The 26,399-nt window shown below is 33.5% G+C and overlaps 4 protein-coding genes across 7 annotated transcripts in view; 2 read left to right on the top strand and 2 right to left on the bottom strand.

Annotated features, from left to right (window-relative positions):
- Positions 1–26,399, top strand: part of LOC129946406 (flotillin-2) — a 393,620-nt gene that overhangs the window by 288,996 nt on the left and 78,225 nt on the right. The gene's annotated exons all lie outside the window — the stretch shown is intronic.
- On the bottom strand, positions 1,369–5,926 carry LOC129946401 (glucose dehydrogenase [FAD, quinone]-like). Its single transcript, XM_056056572.1, has 2 exons — positions 5,545–5,926; positions 1,369–3,003 (listed from the first exon to the last, which is right to left on the bottom strand). Exons 1-2 carry the CDS (start codon positions 5,830–5,832, stop codon positions 1,420–1,422), a joined length of 1,872 nt encoding a protein of 623 aa, XP_055912547.1. The 5' UTR covers positions 5,833–5,926; the 3' UTR covers positions 1,369–1,419.
- LOC129946402 (glucose dehydrogenase [FAD, quinone]-like) lies at positions 12,059–14,108 on the bottom strand. The gene is made up of 2 exons (XM_056056573.1): positions 13,778–14,108; positions 12,059–13,718 (listed from the first exon to the last, which is right to left on the bottom strand). Exons 1-2 carry the CDS (start codon positions 14,075–14,077, stop codon positions 12,156–12,158), a joined length of 1,863 nt encoding a protein of 620 aa, XP_055912548.1. The 5' UTR covers positions 14,078–14,108; the 3' UTR covers positions 12,059–12,155.
- On the top strand, positions 19,166–21,578 carry LOC129946397 (glucose dehydrogenase [FAD, quinone]). The gene is made up of 2 exons (XM_056056567.1): positions 19,166–21,056; positions 21,113–21,578. Exons 1-2 carry the CDS (start codon positions 19,529–19,531, stop codon positions 21,490–21,492), a joined length of 1,908 nt encoding a protein of 635 aa, XP_055912542.1. The 5' UTR covers positions 19,166–19,528; the 3' UTR covers positions 21,493–21,578.

Below are 26,399 nucleotides of genomic sequence, written 5' to 3'. Positions count from 1 at the left end.
TAATACATATATCAAATCTTGAGTATCGAGTAGTCCATTAGGAATTATAACATTTGTAAAGACCTTTTGAACATTAAAGTTGTCAACATTTCTATTAGATTCTTCAAAAATTTCGCAATATTTTGAAATGCCTTTTTGAAGAGTCAAACTTTTTTTTTTAATACTAACACATATTTGGATTTTAACTGTCACCAAAATTAACATCAATTCATTTTTATTTCAACAAATATAACTAATGGACTACTATTACCCATTGTTGGTTTGGTAATTAAATTACACGTATGTAATGTACATATCTTTAGCCACAACTGAAATTATGCGGTCATTAATAAAAAAAAAACCTAAACCAATAGATACGTAGATAGGTATGTAACGTACCTTATCAAAACTATGTATACATAAAGACTCATACGAAATTTAAGTTTGAAGGCTATTGTCTCTGGAAATGTATTTGAAGGGAATCCATTGGTTTTTTAGGGCGTTACCATAATTCATAACAAAATATTTATGACCGATTTGAAAATTGTTCATTTAAATTTGCATTAAAAAATATATTAGACAATCTTTAAACAGTTAGAGACTTTCTTTTGAAGAATAGAATGTTATGTGAATTTAAATTTTTTTATTTAAGGTAGATTTCATATCAAATTTTTGGTGTGTTTGTAATTTTTTAATTCATATTTTTAAAACACAAAATTGAAATTCAATTGCTATACTTTTAAAATCTTTAAAACCAAAACTAACACGATAAAATACGGTAGATATAAGGCAATAAATGTAGAAGTGCATTTAGGCGTATGTGGATTTCAAAGAAAACAACTTGTATATGAGATATCAATAAGATTTTATCTTTATTTGAGAGCCCTATCAATGACATTATTTGTGAGATATAACATCGTTTAAATGGCAACCACGGTTTCGCGGTGGTGCCTAATCGAAAGTTCCAGTTTTCGATGATATTTTCTTTGAGACCCGCAGTGGTTTGCGGCTTATCCGCATAGACCTGCATAGACTTAAGAAAACCCTACAAGTAAAACTCTAAAGGGATCAAATTACATTATCTTGGTGGATTATGGAATATGAATTGTGTCAAGCTTTGTGGCACGTAGCACCAACCTGGTTGACATAATATGTCTTCGGTGTCAATAGGCATCAACCAATTTAAGCCACAACAAGCTGGTGATCATCGACCTACTGCGATCGATAGCCCTGTCACGTAACCATTCATTTAAAAATGGGCCTCAGTGGTAAAGATGATTCTTCGACTAAAATTGTGATCAATTTCCGACTAAGTACGATAAAGCAAAGATATCCAAAAATTAAAATTAAACAATATTATGGTAAAAAAATATATAACACTTTATTTAAAAAAAAAAAAACTATACTACTACAAATCTATAAAACAACAACTGACTCTCACTACAACTCATCCTTGGTCTTGCCCGCCCAATCTTCCTTGATCATATCGGCAGCCTTCTCTCCAATCATAATCACAGCTGCATTTGTATTTGCTGCCACAATATCAGGCATGATACTAGCATCGGCCACACGAAGACCTTTAACTCCGCGTACCTTCAGTCTCCAGTCAACAACAGCTGACTTATCACTCTCCGGACCCATTTTGGCCGTACTCACGGGATGGTATACAGTCTTAGTCATATATGAAGTGTAACACTTCCAGTACTCGTCTGATTTGTAAGGCAAGTCATTGCAACGAGGTAAGTCAAGCTTGTGAAGCTCGGCTTCACGTTGTTTGAAAGCCTTTGTGTCGACAAGTTTCGAGTAAATGTTGCAGGCTCTGATGTAAGTTTGAAGATCTTCATCGTCTTCGTTATAGTTGGGTTGCATCTTTGGAGCATCCAAGTAATTGGCACTGGCCAAAGTCACCTCACCCATGGATTTGGGCTTCAGCTGGAGCATGTAGATGATGACAGTGTTAGTCTTCTCGTTGGCTTTGAGAACAGACTTTGCGACACCTTCGGTGTAACCTGTCGCTTCAACGTAGTGCTTCAGCTCGGGACTGTTGACACGACTGAAGAAGTGTGTTGTCTGAATATCAGGGTTTGGACCAGTGAGGCTTGTGGTGTTAATAAATCCTGTGAATGAAGTTGCTTCGTGGTGCAAAAGTTTGCTCTCACGGCCCATAAGCAAATTATAAAGCGCATCAACAAGTTCTGCCTCAGCTGCTGGAGTGGCAGATGATTTGTCAATTCTGAAGATCATTGGGAGACTAGCGTGATCCTTCAAATTTTTACCAACTGGTGAATCTACAACTACAGGGATTGCATGTTCCTCCAGATGGGCCTTGGGTCCAATACCGGACAACATAAGAATATGAGGAGTTCCGATTGCTCCGGCAGACACCACGACTTCCTTGCGAACATTCACTGTGTACTCTCGAGTGCCTTCGTGAACGAATGTCAGTCCGGTGACGCGTTTCTCACTGTCAATATTCAATTTCTTGACATGAGCATTTCGGATGATGTGCAAATTCTGGCGGTCCTTCACTGGCAAAATGTGTGAGTGAACTGTTGTGATGCGACGTCCCTTTTCCTGTGTACCCAGCACATCCATATAGCCGACGAATGAGCCTTCGGTAAAGTCAGTCACTACGGGATAGCCCATTTCTTCAATTCCTGCCCGTAGAGTATGCCGGAATTCGTTGTCACTGACAAAATTGTTCAAACCCATTGGGCCGCCTTTTCCGTGATCGCCCATTTTATAACCAGTTCGTGGAGATCGGAGGTTTTCGGCCTTGCGGAAATAATTCAAAACATCATCATAGCCCCATGTAGGATTACCCCAAGCAGCCCAGTCGTCAAAGTCCTTGCGTGTTCCACGTGCATATATCATCGCATTCATTCCATTTGTACCGCCAAGCATTTTTCCTCTGGGCCAGTGACAACGTTCACCTTTCATTCCTTGACATGATTTGCCGTTTGGTTCGGTTTGGAATTGCCAGTCCCATGCAGAATGTTGTGTAGTAATGTGCCATCCAACAACCTTTAAAAAAAAAAGAAAATAAAAGATTAGCAAAATTATTCAAACCAATTAAGCCTTGATTGATTTTTTGGAGTCGCGGGTCACTTAAAAAGTATATGCAAGTTATGACTTCAACAAAATAGCTGTAAGGAAATAAGAAATGCAATATAACTTGGTATCATAATTTAACAAACAAAATATTTCCATTCAAGGAAAAACAAACAAGATAACATTGTTTTTCATTAAGTCAAAATTAAATACTTCACAAAGATAACCCCTTTGCTATATATTTGAATAATATAAAAGAAACTTTACTTTCTTCTCTTGTCATTGTAAACATCATTAAATTTAAAATAATAATCACTTATCTTACCGCTATCTGTTCATAAAAATGCAATTTTAATAAACACGATTAATTTTTCCTATTTGATAAGAACACACTATTCTTCTTTTTTTTTGCACTGAAAAACACATCAACATGTCAATCACACCAATATTCATTTTTTAATTATGTAAAAATTAAAAAATTTCTTGCACCTGTCAAAAATTTTTTTAATCAGTTGTTTTGTTGCAGGGAAAAATAAAATAGATTGAAACAGTACGTCATACATTCATGTCTGATATATTTCATAAGCTTTTATATTTATATTTAAAGAAAGTGCATTAACGCGGATTAAAATACTTGTATTTTAATAATAATATTTAGTCGTTTTAACCTGCAAGCACAATTTTTTGAAAGCGGTCATATTTGGCCTCTTATCAGCCATTATTTTCAATTTTCAAGTGTTGTTTAAAATTTGTACCAATATTTATATTATTAAGACAGTCCAATCCTCCTAAATCAAATATTTGTTATTTAAAAATTAGATCGAGTAAGATTGACTTTTGTCAAATTTTTCAAAACTTTGAAATTAAATTTAATTCCAAAAATATCAAATAAATGTGAGAAGTTATCAAAATCATTATCGTTTTCGAAAAAAACAATATCTTCATATGACTAACAACAATATGATGCTTAGAAGAGCTGTAAAATGTCTGCTAACTTTTAGACTTAGAAACAATAACTTTTATGGATTTAGAAACACTGATTTTTACTTGGAATATAAAGTTAAATTCTAAAATTGTTTCTAATGATTAAAATTCATTAAAATGTTACTCGAGGTTAATAACTTTCATTTTTCTTCTAAGCCATATCATTTATTTCGGGGAATAATTTTACAAAGAAGAATTTAAAGTATTGAAATAATATTGAATATCAAAATTTTGAAAAAAAAAAAGGATGGCACGAGATTTACACTGAATTCCCATTGAACTCTTTAACATTTGTAAATGATATTTTTGGTAATAAGCCAAATCAAAAATGTTTTAAAGTCGAAATGTTCAAGACGTTAAACCAACTATAATTTTTAATTACTTTTATTACAAAATTGAAATTTCTTAAAAGTTTACAAATTTTTGATGTTAACCAATTTTTTGATAATTTCTGTAGACTTTTGTTAATTGTTTCTATTAAATTTTTCGAAAAATTTTAACAAATATTTAAAAAATATTTTGTATTAAACGAAATAACTTTGAAGTTAATACCTTTCCTTGTTCTCGAGAGAATTCAGCCCAAAATCAGTTCGTACAAGTTTTAGAATTGTATTTTTTTTGAAAATCAATTGGATTTCTCGAGAAATTTCATCAGTGGCCTTGAAGAATATTTTTAGTAGTGGAATATTACCATCATATAATACAACTTTTTTTTTGGTAAATATTCAAACTGTCTAATTTTTTTAAGCGCATTTATCTATAATATATCGTTTACAGGAATGATTTTTGAGATAATTGTTCATGAATCTCTGTTTTCTAATTTATCTCATGAACATTTATTTAAAGTTCAAAACAATAACTTTTTTACTTAACAGTTTAAGCAGTTTCAAATTATAAGAGCAAGTGCTTACGACTTCATGCGGTAACTTCTATTTGATTGAAAATCAATTAAATTTTTATACTTATTTTTTATTTTTACTTAATCAAAATAACAATATTATTTATGCATAAATTAATTTAAAGTATAACCGGATCTTGGTGTTTTTTGGGAAATTTGAAGTTTTAAAACTGATTCCTTTTTTAATTTGAATCCAGACACCTTATAAACCTTCTTGGTTTTCAACACCCTTATTTCTAATTCTTTCCGGTTTGAAAAAATACAAACTATCTTTAAGCAAGCACGTGTAGTAGAACATTACATATATACACAATTTGTTTAATGAATAAAGAATTGCAGAGAATGTTCATACAAATTACGCATCTATTTTTATTCTGACCTTAACTTTTAATTAAATTGAACTTTTTTTGTACTCCGAAAGAATTAAAAAAATGTTTCAGTTATAAAATTGTCGTTTAATTTTAGTTAAGTATGCAAATAGAATCATGTAGGTTTGAACACATACCCCAACCACGAGATACGTTTTTAAACTTTAATCATTTCAGCTCATTTTCTTTTATAGTTTGTGTCCCTTTGTTCTAAATTCAATTAACAATCACCCCCCAAAAATAAAAAAAAAATATATTTATTACCTCTTCTTCAATTGGCGGATCACCACCAGCATCCAAAAGTAAAACTTTCCAATCAGGATTCTCCGATAATCGTCCAGCTACCACAGCTCCAGCCGATCCAGCTCCAACCACCACAAAGTCATATGTGTCCAATCCTTTAGTTGCCAAAGTGTGTCCATAATCCATTGGCCACATAGATGGCTCTGATATCGAACAATACGAACTGATCAAAGTGTGGAACAACAAGGACATTAATTTATTCCCCGGTCCGGCAGAACGAGCTGCACACTCAGGTGGCAGGAATTCCATATTTTCAAAAACTGTTGGAAAGTATAATCGTAGGTAATTGTAGAATGTGACTGTACAGACTTGAGCAATTCTCACGACTACTGGATCGAAACTTTTAATAGTCCCCAAGTTGCCCCAAGCTGCTAAATCGCTTGTGAATAATATCAATAAAATATTTTTATTTTTTTGCTGTTTTTATTGTGTATTGTTGTTTGTGTTTCACCCTTATAAGAATCTACATTTGAACACCCTTGTGTGTTGGTATTTTGTTTTGCTTTACCAGTATCGGATTTAATGATTTTATTTTTGTTTTTTTATGGGGGCGCTAATTTGTCTTTTTTAATAATGCAAAGGTGATAAATATGCACTTGTTGTGTTGACGGAGTTAATATTTAAAAATGAAATAAAAAGAGACCCCCAAAAATTATATTAGCATTCGTTTATTACCCCTTTATGACTTTAGAATTTTGATTATTGTTTTATTAATGAAAGCATGGCACATCTCATAATCTTATAATTAAACGATAACAAATAAGAGCGATAAAAGATTTTATTTTCAAGTTCTAATTTTATTGATCCGGCACTGGTTGTAGAGCAATCCACTTGCAAAAAAGAGCAAGGGGGATGACACGTTATTTGCTTATAAATTCTTAAGGTAGATTAATCAGTACTATTTGTTGGTGTTGTTGTTGTTAGTTGTTGGACGAAGGTGCCAAGTTGATTTAAAATTTTAATTTATTAATAGCAAAAGTTGTATTTGTTTACACTTACAAGAAATATAAACAACACATTTGTACTGTACATATATGTATGTATATCGAGGGTAAAGGGAGGTTTATTAGTAAATATATAAAATAGATGTTAGGTGCAGTCTTAGTTGGTAGGAGGGTATATGATTTTGTATTTGCTTTAATAATACATTTGAATGCAAATAGTCTCGCGTCTTGAAAGGTGTCTACTAAGAAAAAAAAAAAAGAATACTAGTTCTTCGTCTTTAACTATTTAAATAGTTGTTTTTGTTTAACTTATTTTTGTTTACTACCTGCTTCTCGTATAGTAGTTAACTGTGCTGTTGATATTTTATTATTATAATTAAATCTTAAAATATTAAATAAGTTGACTATTTAGTTTAAATAAAAGAGCTTTGTTTGTTGTTTTCTTTTTTGAGTTATTGTGAACACGTGGAATTTACCTCTGCCAACATAATTACCTTTTATCAAAGAGATAAAGATTTTTTAGATACGATCATAAAAAATTCATTTAATTTTACTTCTTAATTACTTTTAAGAAATTTAAAAAATAAAAAAACTGTTGCTCATGGTCATGGTTTTGATAAAATCGAATGACAATCGTTTTTATTTTAGAGAGATATTAACTCGAAAGATAGTATACATTTGTTTATCGAAAAAATTGTATAAACTTTCGGTTTTATGAATTTATGATATATTCAGTGTGATAATTTGTTTTAGTCGACACAAGTCTGCAATCTAATAAATGGTTTTGAAACGATGAATCTTTCTTTTAGTTAAATTTTACAATTGCTTGGATGAGATTTGAAATTAGTTTATTCATCAAACAGAGATTACATTAATTATCTTACAGACTACTTAAATTTAAAATTAAATTAATATTTAAACAAAGCAAAAAATAAGTAACTAATAAATAAATTTCAATTAATATTTAGAAAATGGAACACAAGTTTATTTGTTAAGGTGACTCTATTAAAATGGAAGTCAAAGTCTATTACATTAGAGATTTGAAAAGTGTTATCGACAACAATTCCACTTTTAGACACTAATTTAAATTGTTGATGGACTTAGATCTATTTTCTTTCTTTAACTTGGGAATTTTTTTCAACTTGTGATTTTAGTTTTCTTATTACTCAAAGTTAACGATTTCAACTTTAAATTTTCAAACTTAGAGTAGGCCAACTTCCGAAAAAAAAAATTAGAAGTTGAAAGTGCAATCCTCAGATTTCAATTTTTTTTTGACAGGAGGAAAGCTTCAAAAGACACTTGGCAGTATTAGACACCAAGTAGTGTGGGACTCCTAACCACTAAAACCACCTCTTCATCAGGACCAATATTGAAAGATCGACTACAGATTTTTCTTTAACTTTGTATAATCACTTTGGCGGAAGTTTAAACTTTTAATGCTTTCCCATGTTTTTTTAGACCATAATCTCATGAGGTTTGGTTCTTCTTAATCTCCGAACATGGTTTCTTATATTCAAGACGGACTCCAGTTCAGAATTAGTATGACTTTGCAGTCTCTGGTTGTTCGATACAGCGTATTTTTTAACAACTTCTGTAACCATTTCTATTTGTAAGTCACGATGTAGATCGGTATTTCTTATGTACCAAGGTTTATTAAATTCCACGAAGGACTTTGTTTTGGAATTTTTGGATGATTTCGGTATTTGTTTTCTTTGTACTTGATTATACAGCATTATTTTGTTTTGAATTGATTAATCAGAGTTGCTACCAAGTACCCAGTACATTATTCTATATTCTTCTCTTTTCTTTTTGATGTGCTCTTTCCACTTTAGCTTTGCATCCAAAGACATTCCAAGGTATTTGGCCGTATTGGCGTAAGGTACAGCTTGATTATTAATGAATATTGGAATATTGTTTATCTTTTTATTTGTAAAGTTTATATGTGAAGATTTTGTTTCATTGTGTTTGATACGCCATTTTTTGGTCCAAGCTCTCACTGTGTCGACGGCATTTTGTAGTTTTACTGCTGCCTTAGAGACACATTTGTCGGGTACCAAAATTGCGGTATCATCTGCAAAAAAAGCCATTTTGGTGTGATTACCAACTGGAATATCACTTGAGTATAGTAAATACAGGGTAGGACCTAGTACACTTCCTTGTGGTATACCGGCTTCTATTTTCTTCAATTCCGAGTATTCTTGATCGTACCTTACTCTAAACAATCGGTCTGAGATGTACGATTTTAATATTTCAAAGTACTGCTTGGGAAGATGCCTTTGCAGTTTGTCCTCAAGTCCCTAATGCCAAACCTTGTCAAAAGCTTGAGCAACATCTAAGAAAATAGCTGAACATACTTGTTTTCATCCTAATGCTTTTTCTTTATATCCGATACTCTATGAACTTGGTCTATCGTGGAATGTTTATTTCTAAAGCCAAACTTCTATGATTTTGCTACGTCTGTTCAAAAGCAGTTTTTCAAAAACTTTTGTCATAATTGGTATAAGTGATATTGGTCTGTGAGCCGTCACTTCTGTAGATGGTTTACCTTGCTTTGGTATAACAATTACTTCAGCAATTTTCTAATGGTTCTGAACATTCCGGTGCTTAAGGCATGCATTTATTATATATTGGAGTTTTATGAAGGCTTTTAATGGCATTTCTTTCATAACCTGAGCAGAAATTAGATCGTAACCTGGTGATTTTTTATTTGATAGTTGATGAAACACATGCTTTATATTTCTTTAAGTCTTACAATTGGTATTTCACTTTCATCTATCTTATCAACAAACTGTGAGCTATTTTCAGTTGTGTTTGATGAGTATGGCTTAAAAACATTCGCAAGATGTTCAGCGAAAAGGTAAGCTTTTTCTTTCGGGTTACCGATCCATTTCCCATCTTGAGATTTCAAGGCGAGTTTTGTAACTGCTTTCCATAGCGAAAAATCGGTTGAAGAATCAGTCGTTAAATTCCTTAGGAATGTGCTGAGTGAATCATTTTTGAATTTGTAAATTTGTTTTTTAAGATTGTTGGGTATACGGTTAAACGTTTTTTTATCATCTGGAAATCTGGTATTTTGCCATTTTCTTCGAGCTCTTCTTTTCTTTATTATCAACGCTAAAAAATATAAAAACGCTATGTAAAATGAAACTAATGTTGAATTATGTTATAAAAACTTGTCTTGGTAGGGCGACATTGAATTGTTTGGCAATGGGCTGTTTCAGACGACATCAGGGGCTTGAAAGTAAGGCTAGTTTCTAGTATCTTCCTTACTCCTAATTAATGCAATTTTAACGGAAAGCTGACTCAAAAAAAATTTAAGACAAATTTTCCTTGCTATCAAGTCAAGTCTACTTACATATTCAAAATGTAAACTGATCCGGCTTTTTTATTTGATTGAAATTTGAACTTCATAACTCCGTGATTTATTTTTGAATGCACAATTTTATTTAAAGTTTTGTGTAAAGGGATTCCTTGTCATATTGGAAAAGGAATAAGGACCTTTTATTTACAATACAAAACACAACTTATAATGGAGTTGTAATCTGTATAGAGATTTCTTTTTAGATATTAATGTTGTTGGTACTTTCTTCAAGTAAAAACCTAGTCAGGTAAAGTTTCAATTTTAAAGTTAATGACTTCTGCTATTGTCTTATTTTTCATTAAAAAAATGCAGTTGCCTGAAAATGAAGTCACTTATGTTGTCTGAACAATCCTAAATACCCTATCACGTCTTGTGTTTATCGCGTTTCCTTGCGTCGCTGTCAGCTATTTTGTTTTCAATAATATGACTTTATTGTAGTCCATTTGAAGCAAGCCAGTTTTCATTTTGTATGTACTACAACCATGATTTGTTTTTAAATTTATTAATTCACTTAAACAACCGGAAATGTAATCTTTAAATAATCAGATGCAATAAATTCAAATCTAAAATTGAAACAAGCAAAGAGTTTTTGCTTTGTTGGACATTTGTTGCCTTGGCCTTGAAATAAGTGAAGAAAGAGTTTGCGGCGAGTTGGCAAATAGTGAAGAAAATGGCCAGTAAAAAATCAAGAAGCCATACATTTTAAAATTGAAATCTCGAGTTGAGATCCAAGTACGAGGTGTGTTCAAAAAATACCCGGAATTTTGCGAGTACTGTTTTCAGGGATGGAATATTAGCAAAATTTAATACCAATATATTGTTAAACACATTATAAGCGCTAACTTAATATCTTTATTTCTTCTTAAAGTATTCTAGTGGTATTTATTTGTTAAAAAGTTGATATTTCTGTTAAATAAAATACCAGATTTTCTCATTCTTGGAAGAATACATTTCTTTTAAAGGAATAGAAAATATGCAAGCTGACAAATATTTGTTATCTTATGTAAAAATCATAAAAATATATTGGAGTATTATTTTAAAAGTTCTTTATTTTATTTTCTGATTGTTGATTTACGAAATCAGAATATCTTTGTTCTATTTCTTGTGGTTGACTTATTTAAGAATCTTGTATTGTAAATATCACGTTTGATGCAACACATTTTTTCTTACATGCTATAATTACCAATTGTTCTTATAAGTTAAATATAGAATGTATTTCATAAATTCTATCTGCATAAACTTTTTATCAGAATAAAAACAGTTACGAATAATACAAAAATGTCTATGACAATAAGAACAAAATTAATATTCATAACCTAGATAATACAAAAACAGGCTTCATATCATATTCAAATTATCAGAACAAGAACAACGCTAGGTACAACAGAATAGAATTTAAATAACAAGGTCATTTAGATATACAATAATGCCTACATAAAATACTTTTGTATTGATTTAAAATTTCTAACAAGTTCCGATAGAGAAGTGAATTTAAAATCTTAGGATCCAAATTTGAAAAGTGAAATTAAGAAATCTAACAAACTTCATATAAATAACAGGCTTGAGTTATACCACAATTTATATTCAAAACTATTTTACTGAAAAACAAAAACAAATTATTGAAGCGATATTGAAAATGGGAGAAGTTTTTTATCAACTTAATTCTTATAATAGCAGCAATTTAGGTCTATAATGGGCATAGCCAGAAAAAAAATATATTAACCCAAATATTCACTTAAAAAATGGGAGATACAGTATGGATGAGTGTCCCAGTGTCCCTAACCAATTGGCCTTGGTATTTTAAGCGCTAATTTTGAAGATTGAAGGTTAAAAACTAAAACTGTAAAGTGTCATGAGTCACAGAATGAAAAAAAACTTTCAAAAGAAAAACCTGCCAGCAAAACATAACTTGAGTAATATTTTCTTGTCGAGATATACGATCTCCCTTTAAGAAAGTTTTGGATAAGATCTTAAAAAACGCCTTTCCTTATTAAAAAGGGATGATCCTTGCAAGACCAGCCGTTATTGGCATGCTTAAAACACAGCTTTTAGAGGAATTTTAATATGTTAAGGTTTGTACTTACATGGAAATGTTTCAAACTATTGCCAATGTAAATAAATGGAAGCCCCCATGTTTTGTAGATTGAAGTATCACTTAAAGAGAAAATCTAAAGTAATGAGGAACGCATTTTCTTCTTATGCATGATCTTTTTATTAAATTTTTTTAACTTCCATTTGTCAACTTGTTCTCCTCTTCATCATCGCCTTCAACATTGGCCATACTCTTCTTTGATAAAATCAGCTGCTCTCTCAGCTATCATTATAATTGGCGCATTTGTGTTTCCACTTACAATGTCTGGCATAATACTACCATCAACAACCCGTAGTCCCTTTATTCCGCCCCTTAATCGCAATCGTGTATCCAAAACAGCCCCTGGATCTGTATCGGGTCCCATTTTGACAGTTCCCACGAAGTGATATAGCGTTGTTGTCATAAATTTCATATAACACTTCCAATATTCTTCACTTTTGAACGCGAATTGGTTACATTCCGGTAAATCGAATTGAACAATCTCTGCTTCTTGCTCCCGATATGCTAAGGTCTGTTCCAAAAGCATTTGAAACCCGATTCCACGCAACAGGGTGTCTACATCGTCAGGGTGGTCAAAGTAGTTCGAAAATATCTTCATAGAATCGTTTGGGTTGGAACTTTTCAAGCGTAGAATACCTCTTGATTTTGGCCTCAAGAGCTTAACATAAACTATCATAATGTGTTCATTTTCAAAAACCCTACGGATACTCTGGGCAACTCGATCAGACAATCTTATGGCATCAAACCAAATATCCAAGTTTGAAGATCCACTTTGCATGAAGAGATGATGGTACACTATATCCGGATATGGGCTTGCTGAAGTAAGGTCGGAGTTTATGAATCCAGTAACTGAGGCAACACCGTGACTTGCCAAGGGTCCTGTTTGGTTGAGCAGGTAGCTATAAGTAGCATCTAGTCGGTCCTTCATTGTCTCACGTTGAACTTTACTGTGATTTATTTTGAATACGACAGGAATTGCCACATGGTCCTGCAAATTGTCCCCGACATGTAAATCCCTCACAACTGGGATGCCTAGGCTGTCCAAGTGTTTTTTCGGTCCAACACCCGAAAGCATCAACAGTTTTGGTGAATTAAGAGTTCCAGCGGACAGCACCACTTCTTTGGTAATATTGACTGTGAATTCATGTTGACCTCGATGAACGAAGTTGACTCCAGTTACAGCATTTTTTTCTTGGTCGAAATTGATTCTTGTGGCAACAGCGTTCTTGATCACATGAAGATTTGGTCTGCCACTTACCCTTGCCAGATAACTCTTTCCGGTGCTTTCTCGTTGTCCATTTGCAATGGTTCCCGGCATTGCTGCAAATCCAATATCAGCTCCCTCTTGGACAACCTCCAATTGCGGCAGTCCCAATGCCTCATCTCCACCAAAAAGCATTTCACGAATTTCAGACAAACTTACTTCAAATGGATTAACAATAGTTCCTCCTCTAGCTTCTGAACCATTTTGTGCACCTCGAAGAATAGACTTTTCAAATGCAGGAAACACATTTTGCCACGACCAATTGGTGTTTCCTTTGCGTTCCCAATTGTCATAATCATCCCGATTGCCACGAACATAAAGCATTGCATTTATTTCACCTGTGCCACCAATCATTTTCCCTCTTGGCCAATAGCAAACTTGATTTTTCATGGCCAAACAACTTTTGCCATCGGGCTCGGTGAAATAGTTCCAATTAAATTCAGTGTGTTCCACTGTAAAGAACAATGCTGGAATCTAAAAAAAAATATCTATTCATTGATAACTATTAGTATAAGTTTTGTTGTTTTGTTTACCTTTGATTCAAGTGGAGGATCACCTCCTGCTTCAAGTAGTAAAACCTTCCAATTTGGATTCTCGCTAAGTCGGCTTGCCATAACTGAGCCTGCAGTTCCAGCACCAATCACAACGAAATCGTAGGGTCCTAATCCTTGGTTAAGAAAATCGTTACCATAATCCCTAGGCAACATTTCAGGTGGTGAGAGAATACATTGAGCTGTTAATAATGTTTGCAATAAAGTCGACACTAAAGAACTGGCAATTCCTAAGGACGGCCCTGTCTGGCACTGGCCCGAACATGTTAAATTTCCTGACATTTAAAAGGTATTTTTTTTCTACGATTATTATTTGTCTGAAAAGAAGAAATGAATATTATAGATAAAAACAAAATTGGTTTTGCAATTAGGTTCCTAACCCAGCGTTTGTACTTATTTCAAAGAAAACATAGTATTTGATAGTTTTATGTACCTTCTTAAGAACTATAGATTTGTATTGTATAGTGAGTCTAAATAAAATATCTTAAACGGCTAAAATTGCACTGTTATATTAATTAAGTCAAGGAACAAAATTTGTATGGATTTTCCAATAAGAGGTTTCATTTTGAATGTCCTGCTATTTCGGGAGCCTAATCTATTTACTTATCTTTTTCTACCAAAAACAACGCATTCAAATTCACACACGAAATTACATCGTGTGTTGCATACAGACCTAGGCCTGCCGCCACCGTTTCTTCTTCACTTATTTCGTTCTTTCAAACCATCAAAAATCAACTTCAATTACGAGTTTTTTTTTACCTCAGAAGCTACGTTATGAGTCATAATTGTTGAAAAGACTTCTTTCTTAACGTATCACTGTTTGGTGCTGTTTTTTTTATGGCAGTGTAGTTTGAACTTATTTATCATGAGTTTCCTCATCGTGCTATTTATCGAAGATATTGATCGAAATTGGTCACTAAAATCTTTCAACATAGCATCTTCAGATTTTTTTAAATTAGATCGGAAACTTTAAGATCTTTTGTATCTCTTATATCTGAAAACACCCAACACCGATTTTGGATCTTTCAATTACTGCTTATCTAAAAGATGGGGCAGTGTACGCTCAAAAAACCGGTCATGACCTTAAAAATTCGTTAAATAAATTGACACTTCAAAAATGATAGTAGCAAACATTTTAAATTGACTTATGACTAATACATAAAATGAAACACATATCAAAATTGTGCCTATATTCTAAATTTTAAGCAAATTGTCGTCCACGAAAAGTATACAATTGTCAATATCTTCAACTCGCAAATACGTTACACTCTATTCAATATTTAAATCGATTTTTAATTGTTCTCATAATCAAGAGTTTACTGTTTATGAATTAAATATTTATTTTGCTAACAGAAGAAATGATCAAGTAATGAGCTTACCAATGAACGGCAGCTACAATACTTCACAATTTATTTACGTTCTTAGATAAATTCGTGTTATAACAACAATAAAAAGATGTTAATGTGACAGTTGCCTTGCACTCAATCGGAATACGAATTCTTAAATTCGAAGTTTAAAATTACCTTTAAGTTCTTAAATTTCTTTGTGGGCACTTGCTTTAATAAAAATGTTCATCTTTGTTGTAAGGTGTTGTAAAAAAATGTGTCTAACTATTATTTTAGTAAAATAAACTTTAAAAATTTTACTTTTAATCAAAACAATTCTACATCTTTGTTTTCATTATAACTTTAATTTTGCTTATGGTAAGTTTACCTTTTTTGAATAAATAAATTTAACTGACTTATTTGGACACAAAATGTGAATTGCGTGTACTCAAGCTCAACTTAAAGATACAACTAGTGAACAATGCAATAATTTAAGAATAAAGATACTTTTTAGTATTTTTAATTCTTGTATTTCTACTTGAAGGATTGCTTTGTGTGCTTAAGCTGGTTAATTTCAACAATATTTAACCTTTATGATTCATAATTCCATCGAAATAATAAAACAAAAAAAAAGAACTTGGACTTCATTATAAATTATAACTTTTACCAACGTTCATTAACTGGATCTTGAAGTTTTTAAGTAAAGAACAGTGAAATAATACTGTACAATTAATTAAACATGATTACAACAAATTGCATTCAATATTTGTGAGGCGAATTCTTTTTGTTTTGTTTAAATAATATAAATATGTAGTGTAGGTACATAAAAACAAGTAAATCTTATACATATTTGAATACAGGGTGCTGCAGAGGAGTAGAAAGGATTTTAAAAAAAACAATAACTCGAATTTTAATTTAACTAGAAAAACGAATCTTGCAGTGTTCAAAAGAGACAAAAAAACACAGATTAGTTGATATATACATAATATTTTATTTATTTCGAAAGCTTGTGGCTTTTAAAAATAAAATATATTTACGTTGACGTAAACAAAACACGAAATGCTCGTAGGCCTTTCTATGCATACCCATTAAAATGTTGGCATAATGTTGTCGAATTTATGTATTTATGTTAAAGAAACTAGTCCGTGAGGGTTGAAATCCGTAAAACTTGAAAAAAAAACACTAAGATTTGAAAATCACATTCACAATTTTTTAAAATTTGGTGAAAAGGTGAAGTTGGAAACTAACTTTTTTTCAAAATTACCACTGGTTTGTACATTTATTCCTAGTACTTGTTTCAAAAAAAAACGGCAGCATATCGGAATACCGCTTTTTAAAATTGCGAAAAAAAGGTTTTATAATCACGTCTTATAAAATATAGATTTTTTTAAATCTCGTCTTTTGAAATCCTGCTTAATCAAAATCCCGATCAATTGCAATCCCGCATTTTAAAAATCTACAAAAATATCACATTTTTCAATTTTTTTCTAATTTCGATTTTGCAATCAAAACAAGTTGTTTACTTTTTAAAAAATCCCGCTCGATCTTAAAAATTAAAGAACTAGCTAGTTTTGACTGCAAAATCGGAATAGTAAAAAACGGGATTATAAAAAAAAGAGATTAAAAAAGCAGGACTTTCAATTGGTTCGGGTAGAATTTGGCGCCCCGTTGCGGCCAAATTTGAGACGACCGGTTCAACAAACAATCAGCCAACACCCGTACGTTCAAGGAACGCAAGATAGGCCGATACATCGCCGCGGTCCGTGAAAAAGTACAGCAGAACCCGAGACAGTCTATTCCTCGTTGTGGACAAGAACTCGGCCTTTCGCAGACTTCAACTTTGCGAATTTCGCGTCAAATATAATGACCGTAGACAACTTGCTACATAACGACGATAACTAACTCCTTATGACCCAAATTGAACCATATGGACCTAGACGACATGTGGTTCCAGCAGGACGGCGGGCGGCACAGAAATCGCCACGATTGACATTTTGCATGAAGGATTTTAGGTTAAAGTTATCTCTCGCGTGGGTGATGTGAATTGGCCACTAAGGTCATGCGATTTGACCCTACTCGACTTTTTCCTGTAGGGTTTCTTGAAGTCGCAGGTCTATGCAAATAAACCTCAATCAACCGATGCCCTAAAAGTGAACATAACAAAGGCCATCGCTCATTTTCAGTCGGATCTATGCGGAAGAGTCATTTAAAATTGGACCACTCTGTGCCATTTCACACTTAATGGCATAAATGCGCCTTTTAAATAAACAAATAATGTTGTTAATACCTCACATACAGCTTGTTTCATTCCATTTCAACATCAACACCCGCCCTTATTAAAAAACCCTTAAGGTAGCCCATTAACTATGGAGTTGGGGAAATCTTTTAGTAGCAATATTTTTTTACATCGTTTATACAAGTTTAAACAACTTTTAACAAAATTAGTACAGTGATGTTTCTTTATAAGTAATACGGAAAATGTGTAGTACCCCTGGCATGATAGTTAGTGTGTTGGACTGTCATGCCAGAGGTCTTAGGTTCGATCCTTGCCTGTGCGATCTAAAGTTCTTTTCACCAATACTGTCATTTGCGAGGAATTGACAAAAGTAATTCTTGTTATGGGAAGTGCTTTCTCAAATTAGCCGTTCGGATTCGGCTTAAAACTGTAGGTCTCCTCCATCCCTGACAGCAGTACCTACTCGCGCACAGGAACATTTCTTGTATTTTGCGACATGTATCTGGCGCACCAACTATGGAATATAAAAATTCTAAAAAGTCAGTCCAACTGTTAAAGGTTTATACAAGTTTATACCTCTAAGAATTCAGTTAATACAAGTCCAAAATTTATTTGTTAAAATGTTTTTTTAAAACATGAAATCGTTTGTTCATCCTTTAAAATCATTGTTCACTTAATACATTTTTTAATTAAATAATCTTTTTTCAATCCTAAATTATTTTTGTTTAATTTTACAAAAAGGAAGAATTAGTGGGCTACCTCAATGATTGAACTCACGAACATTCTAAAAATGTAGTTCGACTAATAATTGTTTATTCAAGTTTATACATCTTTTAGTACAGTTTGTACAATCGCGGTTTTCTTATCCCACAAATCTCGTTCAAAGATCCAAAAATGCAATCAACCTAATAATTATTTATTAATAAAAAAAATACTATTTAAAGTCCCATTAAAATATGTCACATAAACTTTTTTTTTAAATTAACTTCTTTTTTTTATATATATTTTAAGACAACTAAATAAGGCGAACATTTTTATAAATACATAAACACTTATATTATGTATATTTCTATTCCTTTACTAAATTAAGTTCTAATCATTACAAATTATTTTTTAACTTTGTTTTACTGCAAGGCTTCAAGTCACGCCCCTTCTTTGTAAATCAGTGTTCATATTGGTATGTTCCTATAAAGTAACGAAATAATTACTTACACCTTTTTGGTAGCTTTTTTTAAAATCCATCATGCTCATCTTTTACGTCATTAAGAATAAGCATTCAAAATAGCAATGTTGCAAGTAAACTATAAACCCTATTTAAGAGCTGTTGTTGCCAACAAATAATTTCGAAAAACAAAATTCTGATCTTATCCAAAAACTTGTAATTTTTAAGTTGGATGAAATACTTCTGTACCCCAATTTTGGCTAGCAAAATCGTATTCAGCGATCATGGTTATTTTTGTATGAATGGATGCGTCAACCAGAAAGATGTACGACCACAATCTGCAAGAGGTGCACTAAATTACCTGGATTCATTCCAGATAAAAGCACTGTTCTTTGATAATTTCGATCTGTCCTTCTTTGGTACTGACGAAGCGGTACGATATCGACGTTAATAACAAGTCGTTTGAACAGAAATGTGAAACCGAACAAATGTGCAATAGTGCCTTCTGAACATGTTTTTTTTTTTAAATGTAAATGTAAGTACTTCTTTAACATAACAAAGCTTTTTATAGTCAATAATGCAAATAGGCATACAAAAACTCCAGCTTAAAAGTTCATCGAATAAATCGGTGTCATTTTCACCAACCAATGTCTATGTACAGTTCAAAGCTAATTTGTTTTGGTTTCTTTTTCCAAGCGGAAGAAAAATAATACATAAAGAACTTTAAACCAACGTTGACGTCACTATTTTTTGCACAATTTTATTGGTTTTTCGTCAATCAATTAAAAGTCACTGACAAAATAAAATAAAACGATGACAGAAGCATTTGAGTATGATATGACACACAAAAAAAACTGCAATATGTCTCAATGCATTGAAAACGAATGTCAGCATAAAATGCCTTGAGTTTAATTTAACCAAAATGACCATCAGTCGTGTTTGAAACCCAATCGGATTAGGATTACAATCGTTTTTAAACTTTAAGGTTATTTTAATATTTTACATCGAAGATGGTCAGCCTTGACGGAATGATGACCATTATGCGGATGGCCTTGACCGCTGCACCCAGTTTCACGATACTTTTCTTGCTTCGCGAAAGCATAATTCAGCATCGGCCTGATATTCTTGATGTCGACAATCGAGTGCGTCCTATCGATATTGACGAGCTACGTGACGAGTACGATTTTGTGATAGTCGGTGGTGGGTCAGCCGGTTGTGTGTTGGCATCGAGACTCTCGGAGAACCCGGCGTTCAGTGTGTTGCTGCTGGAAGCCGGTCCAGATGAACCGCTTTTGACGGACTTGCCACAGCTCTTTCCACTGTTTCAGCGTGGGCCATTCGACTGGGCCTATACAACAGAACCATCGGACGAGTACTGCCTGGGTATGGTGAATCAACGTTGCCGTTGGCCCAGGGGTCGCGTTCTGGGGGGATCAAGTGTGCTAAATGCCATGATGTACATTCGCGGCAACCGCAAAGATTACGATCAGTGGGCTAGTTTGGGCAATCCTGGCTGGAATTACGATAACATTTTGCATTACTTCAAGAAAATGGAAGACATGCGAGATCCCAAATTGCGGGGGAATCCATACCATGGTGTTGGCGGGCCATTAACGGTGGAGCATTACCGTTTTCGATCGCCTTTGGCTGATATCTTTATGCATGCCCTGGGAGAGTTGAAGATGATTAATCCATTTGGAGATTTCAATGGTCAGAGCCAGCTGGGTTTTACATACCCACACGGGACCCTGCGGAATGGGTTGCGGTGCAGTGCCAACAAGGCTTATATCCGGCCTGTTTGGCATCGAAGTAATTTGCATGTGTTGATGAATGCTTTCGTCCATAGGATAAACATCAATCCCGAAACGAAGGTGGCTGAGAGTGTGACCTTTGAATTTGATGACGACGGCAAGAAGCGATTGGTGGTGGCTCGAAGAGAGGTCATCTTATCTGCGGGTGCCATCGCAAGTCCACAGATGCTAATGTTGTCTGGCATAGGTCCTGCTGAACAGTTGGAAGAGTATGAAATTGATTTGATTTACAACTCTCCAGGAGTTGGTTCGAATCTACAAGACCATGTGGCAGCATCAGGTGTTTCGTACTTGGTGGACAATAAGGTAACCGGCCACAAGCTGTCGCTGCTCATTCCACAGCTTATGACTGCGCGCAATGTCGACACTTTTGTCGAGAAAAAAGATGGCTACTTCTATGCTTCTCCAATTTGTGAAATTATGGGCTACATCAATACCAAATACCAGGATCCTCGAGAGAATTGGCCAGATATTCAAATGTTCCTGGGATCGTACGGATATACATCGGACGGGGGCATGATTGGCAGACTGGGTTCTGGCATAAGTATGGAAAACTTTGCCGACATTTACGAGCCAATATTGTATGAGGACTCGTACATGATCATGCCATTGCTTATGAGGCCACGCAGCAGAGGACGCCTTATGATACGATCTAGCAACGCCAGGATACATCCAAAAATCTATGCCAATTACTTTCAGGATCCAGAGGATTTGGCTAGAATAGTAAGTTTTAGATAAAGATCATCTTGTTTATTGTGACAAAATAATGTTAATTCTAGATAGAAGCTTCAAAATTCATGCACAGAATATCACACACACGGATCATGCGGCATTTGAATGCCACTTTAAATATTTATTCATGGCGTAACTGCCCCCACGAGGAATATCTGAGCGATGGATTCTGGGCATGCATGGCTAGATTCTATTCACAAACAATCTACCATCCGGTGGGTACGTGCAAGATGGGTCCTAGAAATGATCCATATGCTGTCGTCGATCCAAGGCTAAGAGTTTATGGAGTGAGAAACTTAAGGGTTGTAGATGCAAGTGTCATGCCAAGAATAGTTTCTGGTAATACGAATGCACCGACTATGATGATTGCCGAAAGAGCTGCTGATATGATTAAGGAGGAACATGCACACTATAAAGGTGGACGCCATTAATACACAACAACTGTATTTTGCTTTAAAATGCAAAAGAAAGAAGCTTCAGTGATTTTTATATAAAATAAATGTAAATGTTATTTCAGTGATTGGAAATTGATTTTGTTTCTTTTTGAATGAGATTTATTCTTTGAAATTCTAAAAAAAAGTTGTGGGCTTACCACAAGTTCCGAGTCAAATTGTTAATTTTAGGTAAAATATTCAGTTTCACGTAAAGTAAAGCGACGGACGATGTCATAAATGGATATGGATATGGAATTTTAACATCGAAACTCTTGGTCAAAACACGAATACTCGGTCCTTCAATATACTTCATAAAGTATTTTTGTATATGTTTGTGCCGTCCATAAATTGAATTATCTATGAATTTATCTGAATTCTTGGCTACACCAACTTTAAGGCCAATTAGGATGTTACTTACAAAAATTTTGAAAAATAAATTTGTATTGATAGAAAAAATTAATATAGAAAGAATTGATTACTCTTGGAAACACAAATTGAAGTAGATAGATTCTTTTCAAGAACTTGCATTAAATATATTTAAAACCTAAGAGAAAGATGCCGTGAAATGTCGTTACACTCAAGGCCTTTTAAACTTTAATTAAATTTTAAAAAGGATTCAAGAAATTTAAATTTTTAATTGATTTTAAAACCAAGTATCGGCTGTTGCAGAATCTCCCTATACTCGAGAAACATTTTCGTAGCTTACTAAGCTTTATGAACGAAGCGATATTTTGATATTCACGAATTATAGCCTATTTTAAAGGTTGTTAAGGGCGCTTCAAAAAATGCTTTGAACGTTATCGAAAAAAAGAGGAATTATTTTAGAAACTAAAGAAAAATCATAAGTCTTTCAGCCCACATTTCGTCTAAAACATTAAGTTTGAGAATGAATTGAAGTACAAGAGCTATATTTAATTTCGCAGGTAGTAATAAAATCTGTAGCACTATTTTGTGGAAAAGTAAACAAAATGCAAAGGTTTAGGCACTTGTCTTATTGATAATGTGTTTCCAAACATAACTCTGAAATAAAAATGAACACACCTTAATAAAGCTCTACCTTTGGCAAGAATCAATTTAAAAACTCTTCTTCTCATTGATTTAATCCATAATTCCAAAAGTTCTGGCTCGATTTTTAGCCATTTCTCACGAAGAGCGTGTTTAAGCTCTTATACCGTCTCATATGTCTTTCCTTTCGCGTATATTCTCCTGACAAGAACTCAACAAAGATTTTCAATAGTGTTTACATCGGGAGAGCATGCGGGCCAATTCATTACATCAATAGTATTTATTCCCAACCAATAAATGGATGGATTCTAGCATTATCCTGCTGAAAAATCCAAGATCTCTCATGGTTATCTGCCAAAAAACTTAAAAATAACCTCTACTGTTCATTTTCAATGAAGTGAATTGCATTTCTAGACACCCCTTTAATGAGAAAGCTCTCCACATCATCTACGAGCCACCTCCAAAATTTAAATTCCATTTTTTCTCATCAGTAAAATAACCTTTAAACAGCATATGTAGGTAAATGAAAAAAAAACAAGTTAATGAAGATTCAATAACAACTTTTAATTTAAATATGCAGATGTCCAATCAGTACCCATATAATTCTTGGCGAGCACCAGCCTAGCGACCTTGTGGTTTGGATTTCGCTGAATAGCTCTAAAAACCGTTGTTTTGACATTCTTGTCTAAATCAGCGTTGCTAATTTGTCGCAACTTACGGTTGAATTGCAGGCGGCGCAACCGATTATTCGCTCCTTGCGGTCACTGAGCTTTTTTTTCTTCCTGATCGTGTCACAGTACCTTTACTTTCCGGATTTAAAAAAAAATTAGCAATAACCCGACGACATCTGCTGATTCTCCTCGAAATTGCACTGATGCTCACATTATCTTCATTTAGAGCCAACATTTTACCTTCTTTGACACCAGATAGTACCTTACCACGCGGCATATTTTGCAAAAAAAAGTCTTAAACGACTGAGCCAACATACTTTAATTTAAACACACTAAACTGGATGTTTATAGGGAGCATTATGAAGTAGGTTATAAATATGAACCACATCAAATCGACCGAATAACGTAGCTCAGTTCAAATATAATGGAATTCTCTTAAAAGAAAAATCAAGCAAGAAATTGCGGTACTACCGAACAATCGAAGAATACAAGCGATTTTACTTGTAAATATTCGCTTTGTTATTTAGAGTTTTTTTCAATTTCATTATAGGTTGAATCTCAAATGGAAAAGTGGGTTATAATTATGAAACGCACTGTATGTTAAGAGAAAGATATTAACTCCAACGAAATGTTCAAAAATAGCAGAAGAAGTTGAGGTGGTGTTAAACTTTTGACAACCGAGATTTAATTAACGAGCGTTATTGGTGTTTTTTGAAATGTTGATTGATGACAACCTATTGTAATGTACATTAATTTAAAGACTTTTTATCCAAACAAAAACCAGAAAACTTAACCAAGAATAAAATATCGCTATTAAAGTCTCGAATGCCTTTTAATAGTTTATTAATTGTATTTTAAATGTAATTTCCTGAAATACGTTTTACTCCTAACAATTAAATTGTAACTAACAGACGGTAACTAAAATAAAAATCGTACTAAAAAATTTAATTAAACTAAATTTGAGCTTACGATCTGTTCATTTGGTTGCAAACTTATTTTTTGTAACTATACATAATTATGCTATAGTATACAGTTGTGTTCATTTTTACAAAAAAACCTGTCATGTTACTTGCATCTAACGGTCTTTCGTATTAGAGACTTTTAGCTTGAAGTTATACTCTTGACGCTCTCTGAATATAGAGTTTTCATAAAAATAGCAGTGCTTCTGATTTTATAATTAAAAAGTGTTAAAAATTAATTTTTTTTTTTATTTTTCGGTAAATAAACATTTTAATATTTAAAGTTTTAAGTATTAGTAACATACTAGCATATTAAAAATTAATAAATATTAGCTCAAAAATAAACAATGGGACGGTCAATACACTGCACCGAAAAAATTCGAAAACATATTAGAAAACTGCGTTTGGAGGGAAAAACCTACCAAAATATTCAAGAAAACGCTAGGCCCAAAAAAGATGACTACTAAAAGAACCGAGAGAAAACTTGTTCAGTTAGCAAAACAGAACCCTTCCAAAGGCTCTAGGAAAACAAGAAATGGACTTCAACTGTCTGTTAACGCTGTCACAATACGAAGACGTCTTTTATAAGCGAAGTTACCATCCCGCAAGGTACAATTCTTGACGAAAAAGTATGTGGCAAAGAGAATGGATTTTGTTAAAGCGTAGAGAAATTGGGCAAAAGAGGAATGTTCTATGCAGAGATGAAAGCAAAGTCGTCCTTTTTGGGTCCAAGAGTCGTCGAGAATATGTGAGAAGAGCCTAAAATGCAGAAATCGATCCACGGTACACTATACAAACAGTGAAGCATGGTGGAGGAAAAATTATGATATGGGCTTGCTTTTAATATTACGGGGTCGGGCCTATTTATCTTATCGGGGGTATAAGGGATGCAACCGACTATGTGAACATTCTCGAAGAGGAAATGACGTTGGTTTGAGTATACCAACAAGACTATGACCCAAAGCATACGTCAAAAAATGCAAAAATCATGGTTTGCCAAGAAGAAGTTATCCGCTATGGAGTGTCTCGCTCAATCCCCGACCTTAACCCCATTTAAATTTGTGGGGGGATCTTAAGAACGCAGTTCATAAAGCAAAACCCAAGAATTCGAAAGAATTGTGGGAAGCATTGCGTGAATAGTGGAACGCAATACCAGTCGAGAGATGTCAGGATTTAGAGGACTCGATGCCACGTAGATGCGAAGCATCATAAAAAAATGGTTATGCAACAAAGTACTAATTGTAAGCTAACATTATTTGTATACTTTCATATGACTTATTACAGTTTTTCTTGCTTCTTACGTAATAGATCTAGTACTTTGTCATGCACTGCTATTTTTATGAACAGTCATATATTTAAAAAGCGGTTTTTACTGTGACAGAGCTAACGGTAAAAAATCTATAATAATAATATATTCTGTTAATATGAATAAAATATTTTAGTTTGTTATTAGAAGTTTAATGACATTTATTATAACGTTGATATTAAAGGCCTTTTTGTTTTATTTGGAGAGCTATGCTATTTTTATGAACACAACTGTACATACATTATATACATAATGTAGATACTTTTTATTGGGCTACACCAGTTATCGGAAGATTTGTCACCGATATTTCTGTAATGTGTATATTTGAATAGAAATTAAATAATAAACTAAAATTTTAATGTTGTTAGATAAAAAAAATCTATGTAAACTTAATAAATCCTCGGGGTGTTCAGGCCCGGTTGTCTGTTTTTTGGGCTATTAGCCGCGGTGGTAAGTGAACTCCGTGTCAGCGTAAAATTGAAGATGTTCTTCTTCAATGGTGGGGTCAAGTTCCTCGTTTAGTATTTACATAGCAGACAGATATCTGGGTTCAGGGTAGCATAGCTGGGAGTTCTTCCTTCTGATTAGCTCGTTTTGGTGGTTGTTCAATCCTCCCGTGATCTTCATGGGTACAAGGGAATTATTTTGGATTCGTCGTAGACTCTTTTCTTACTGAAGTGCCTCTGCTTCTGGTAGTTGAAGCAGAGTCCAGCGCATCTCCGCAAGACTTTCCTTTCGAAGACGAGAAGTTCCTTAATTGCTTTCTTTGAGACCACCTAGACGTCTATCATGCAAATATTCGCAATCAGAGAGTCGATGGCTTCCAGATGAGACCGATTTCAAGTGGTTTCCCAAAAGTCTAAAACCGTAAAGAAATGCGTTTTAGGCGACCTCTGTAGGACAAATTTACGTCCATCAAAACCTTGTTTGTAATATTAGTGTTGTATTGTTTGGTTTAATTGG

The sequence above is a fragment of the Eupeodes corollae genome, chromosome 2 (assembly GCF_945859685.1).
Source record: "Eupeodes corollae chromosome 2, idEupCoro1.1, whole genome shotgun sequence".
NCBI classification, from domain to species: Eukaryota; Metazoa; Arthropoda; class Insecta; order Diptera; family Syrphidae; genus Eupeodes; species Eupeodes corollae.
Note: the sequence above shows the minus strand (reverse complement) of the source record. Positions and strands in the feature narration are given on the sequence as shown.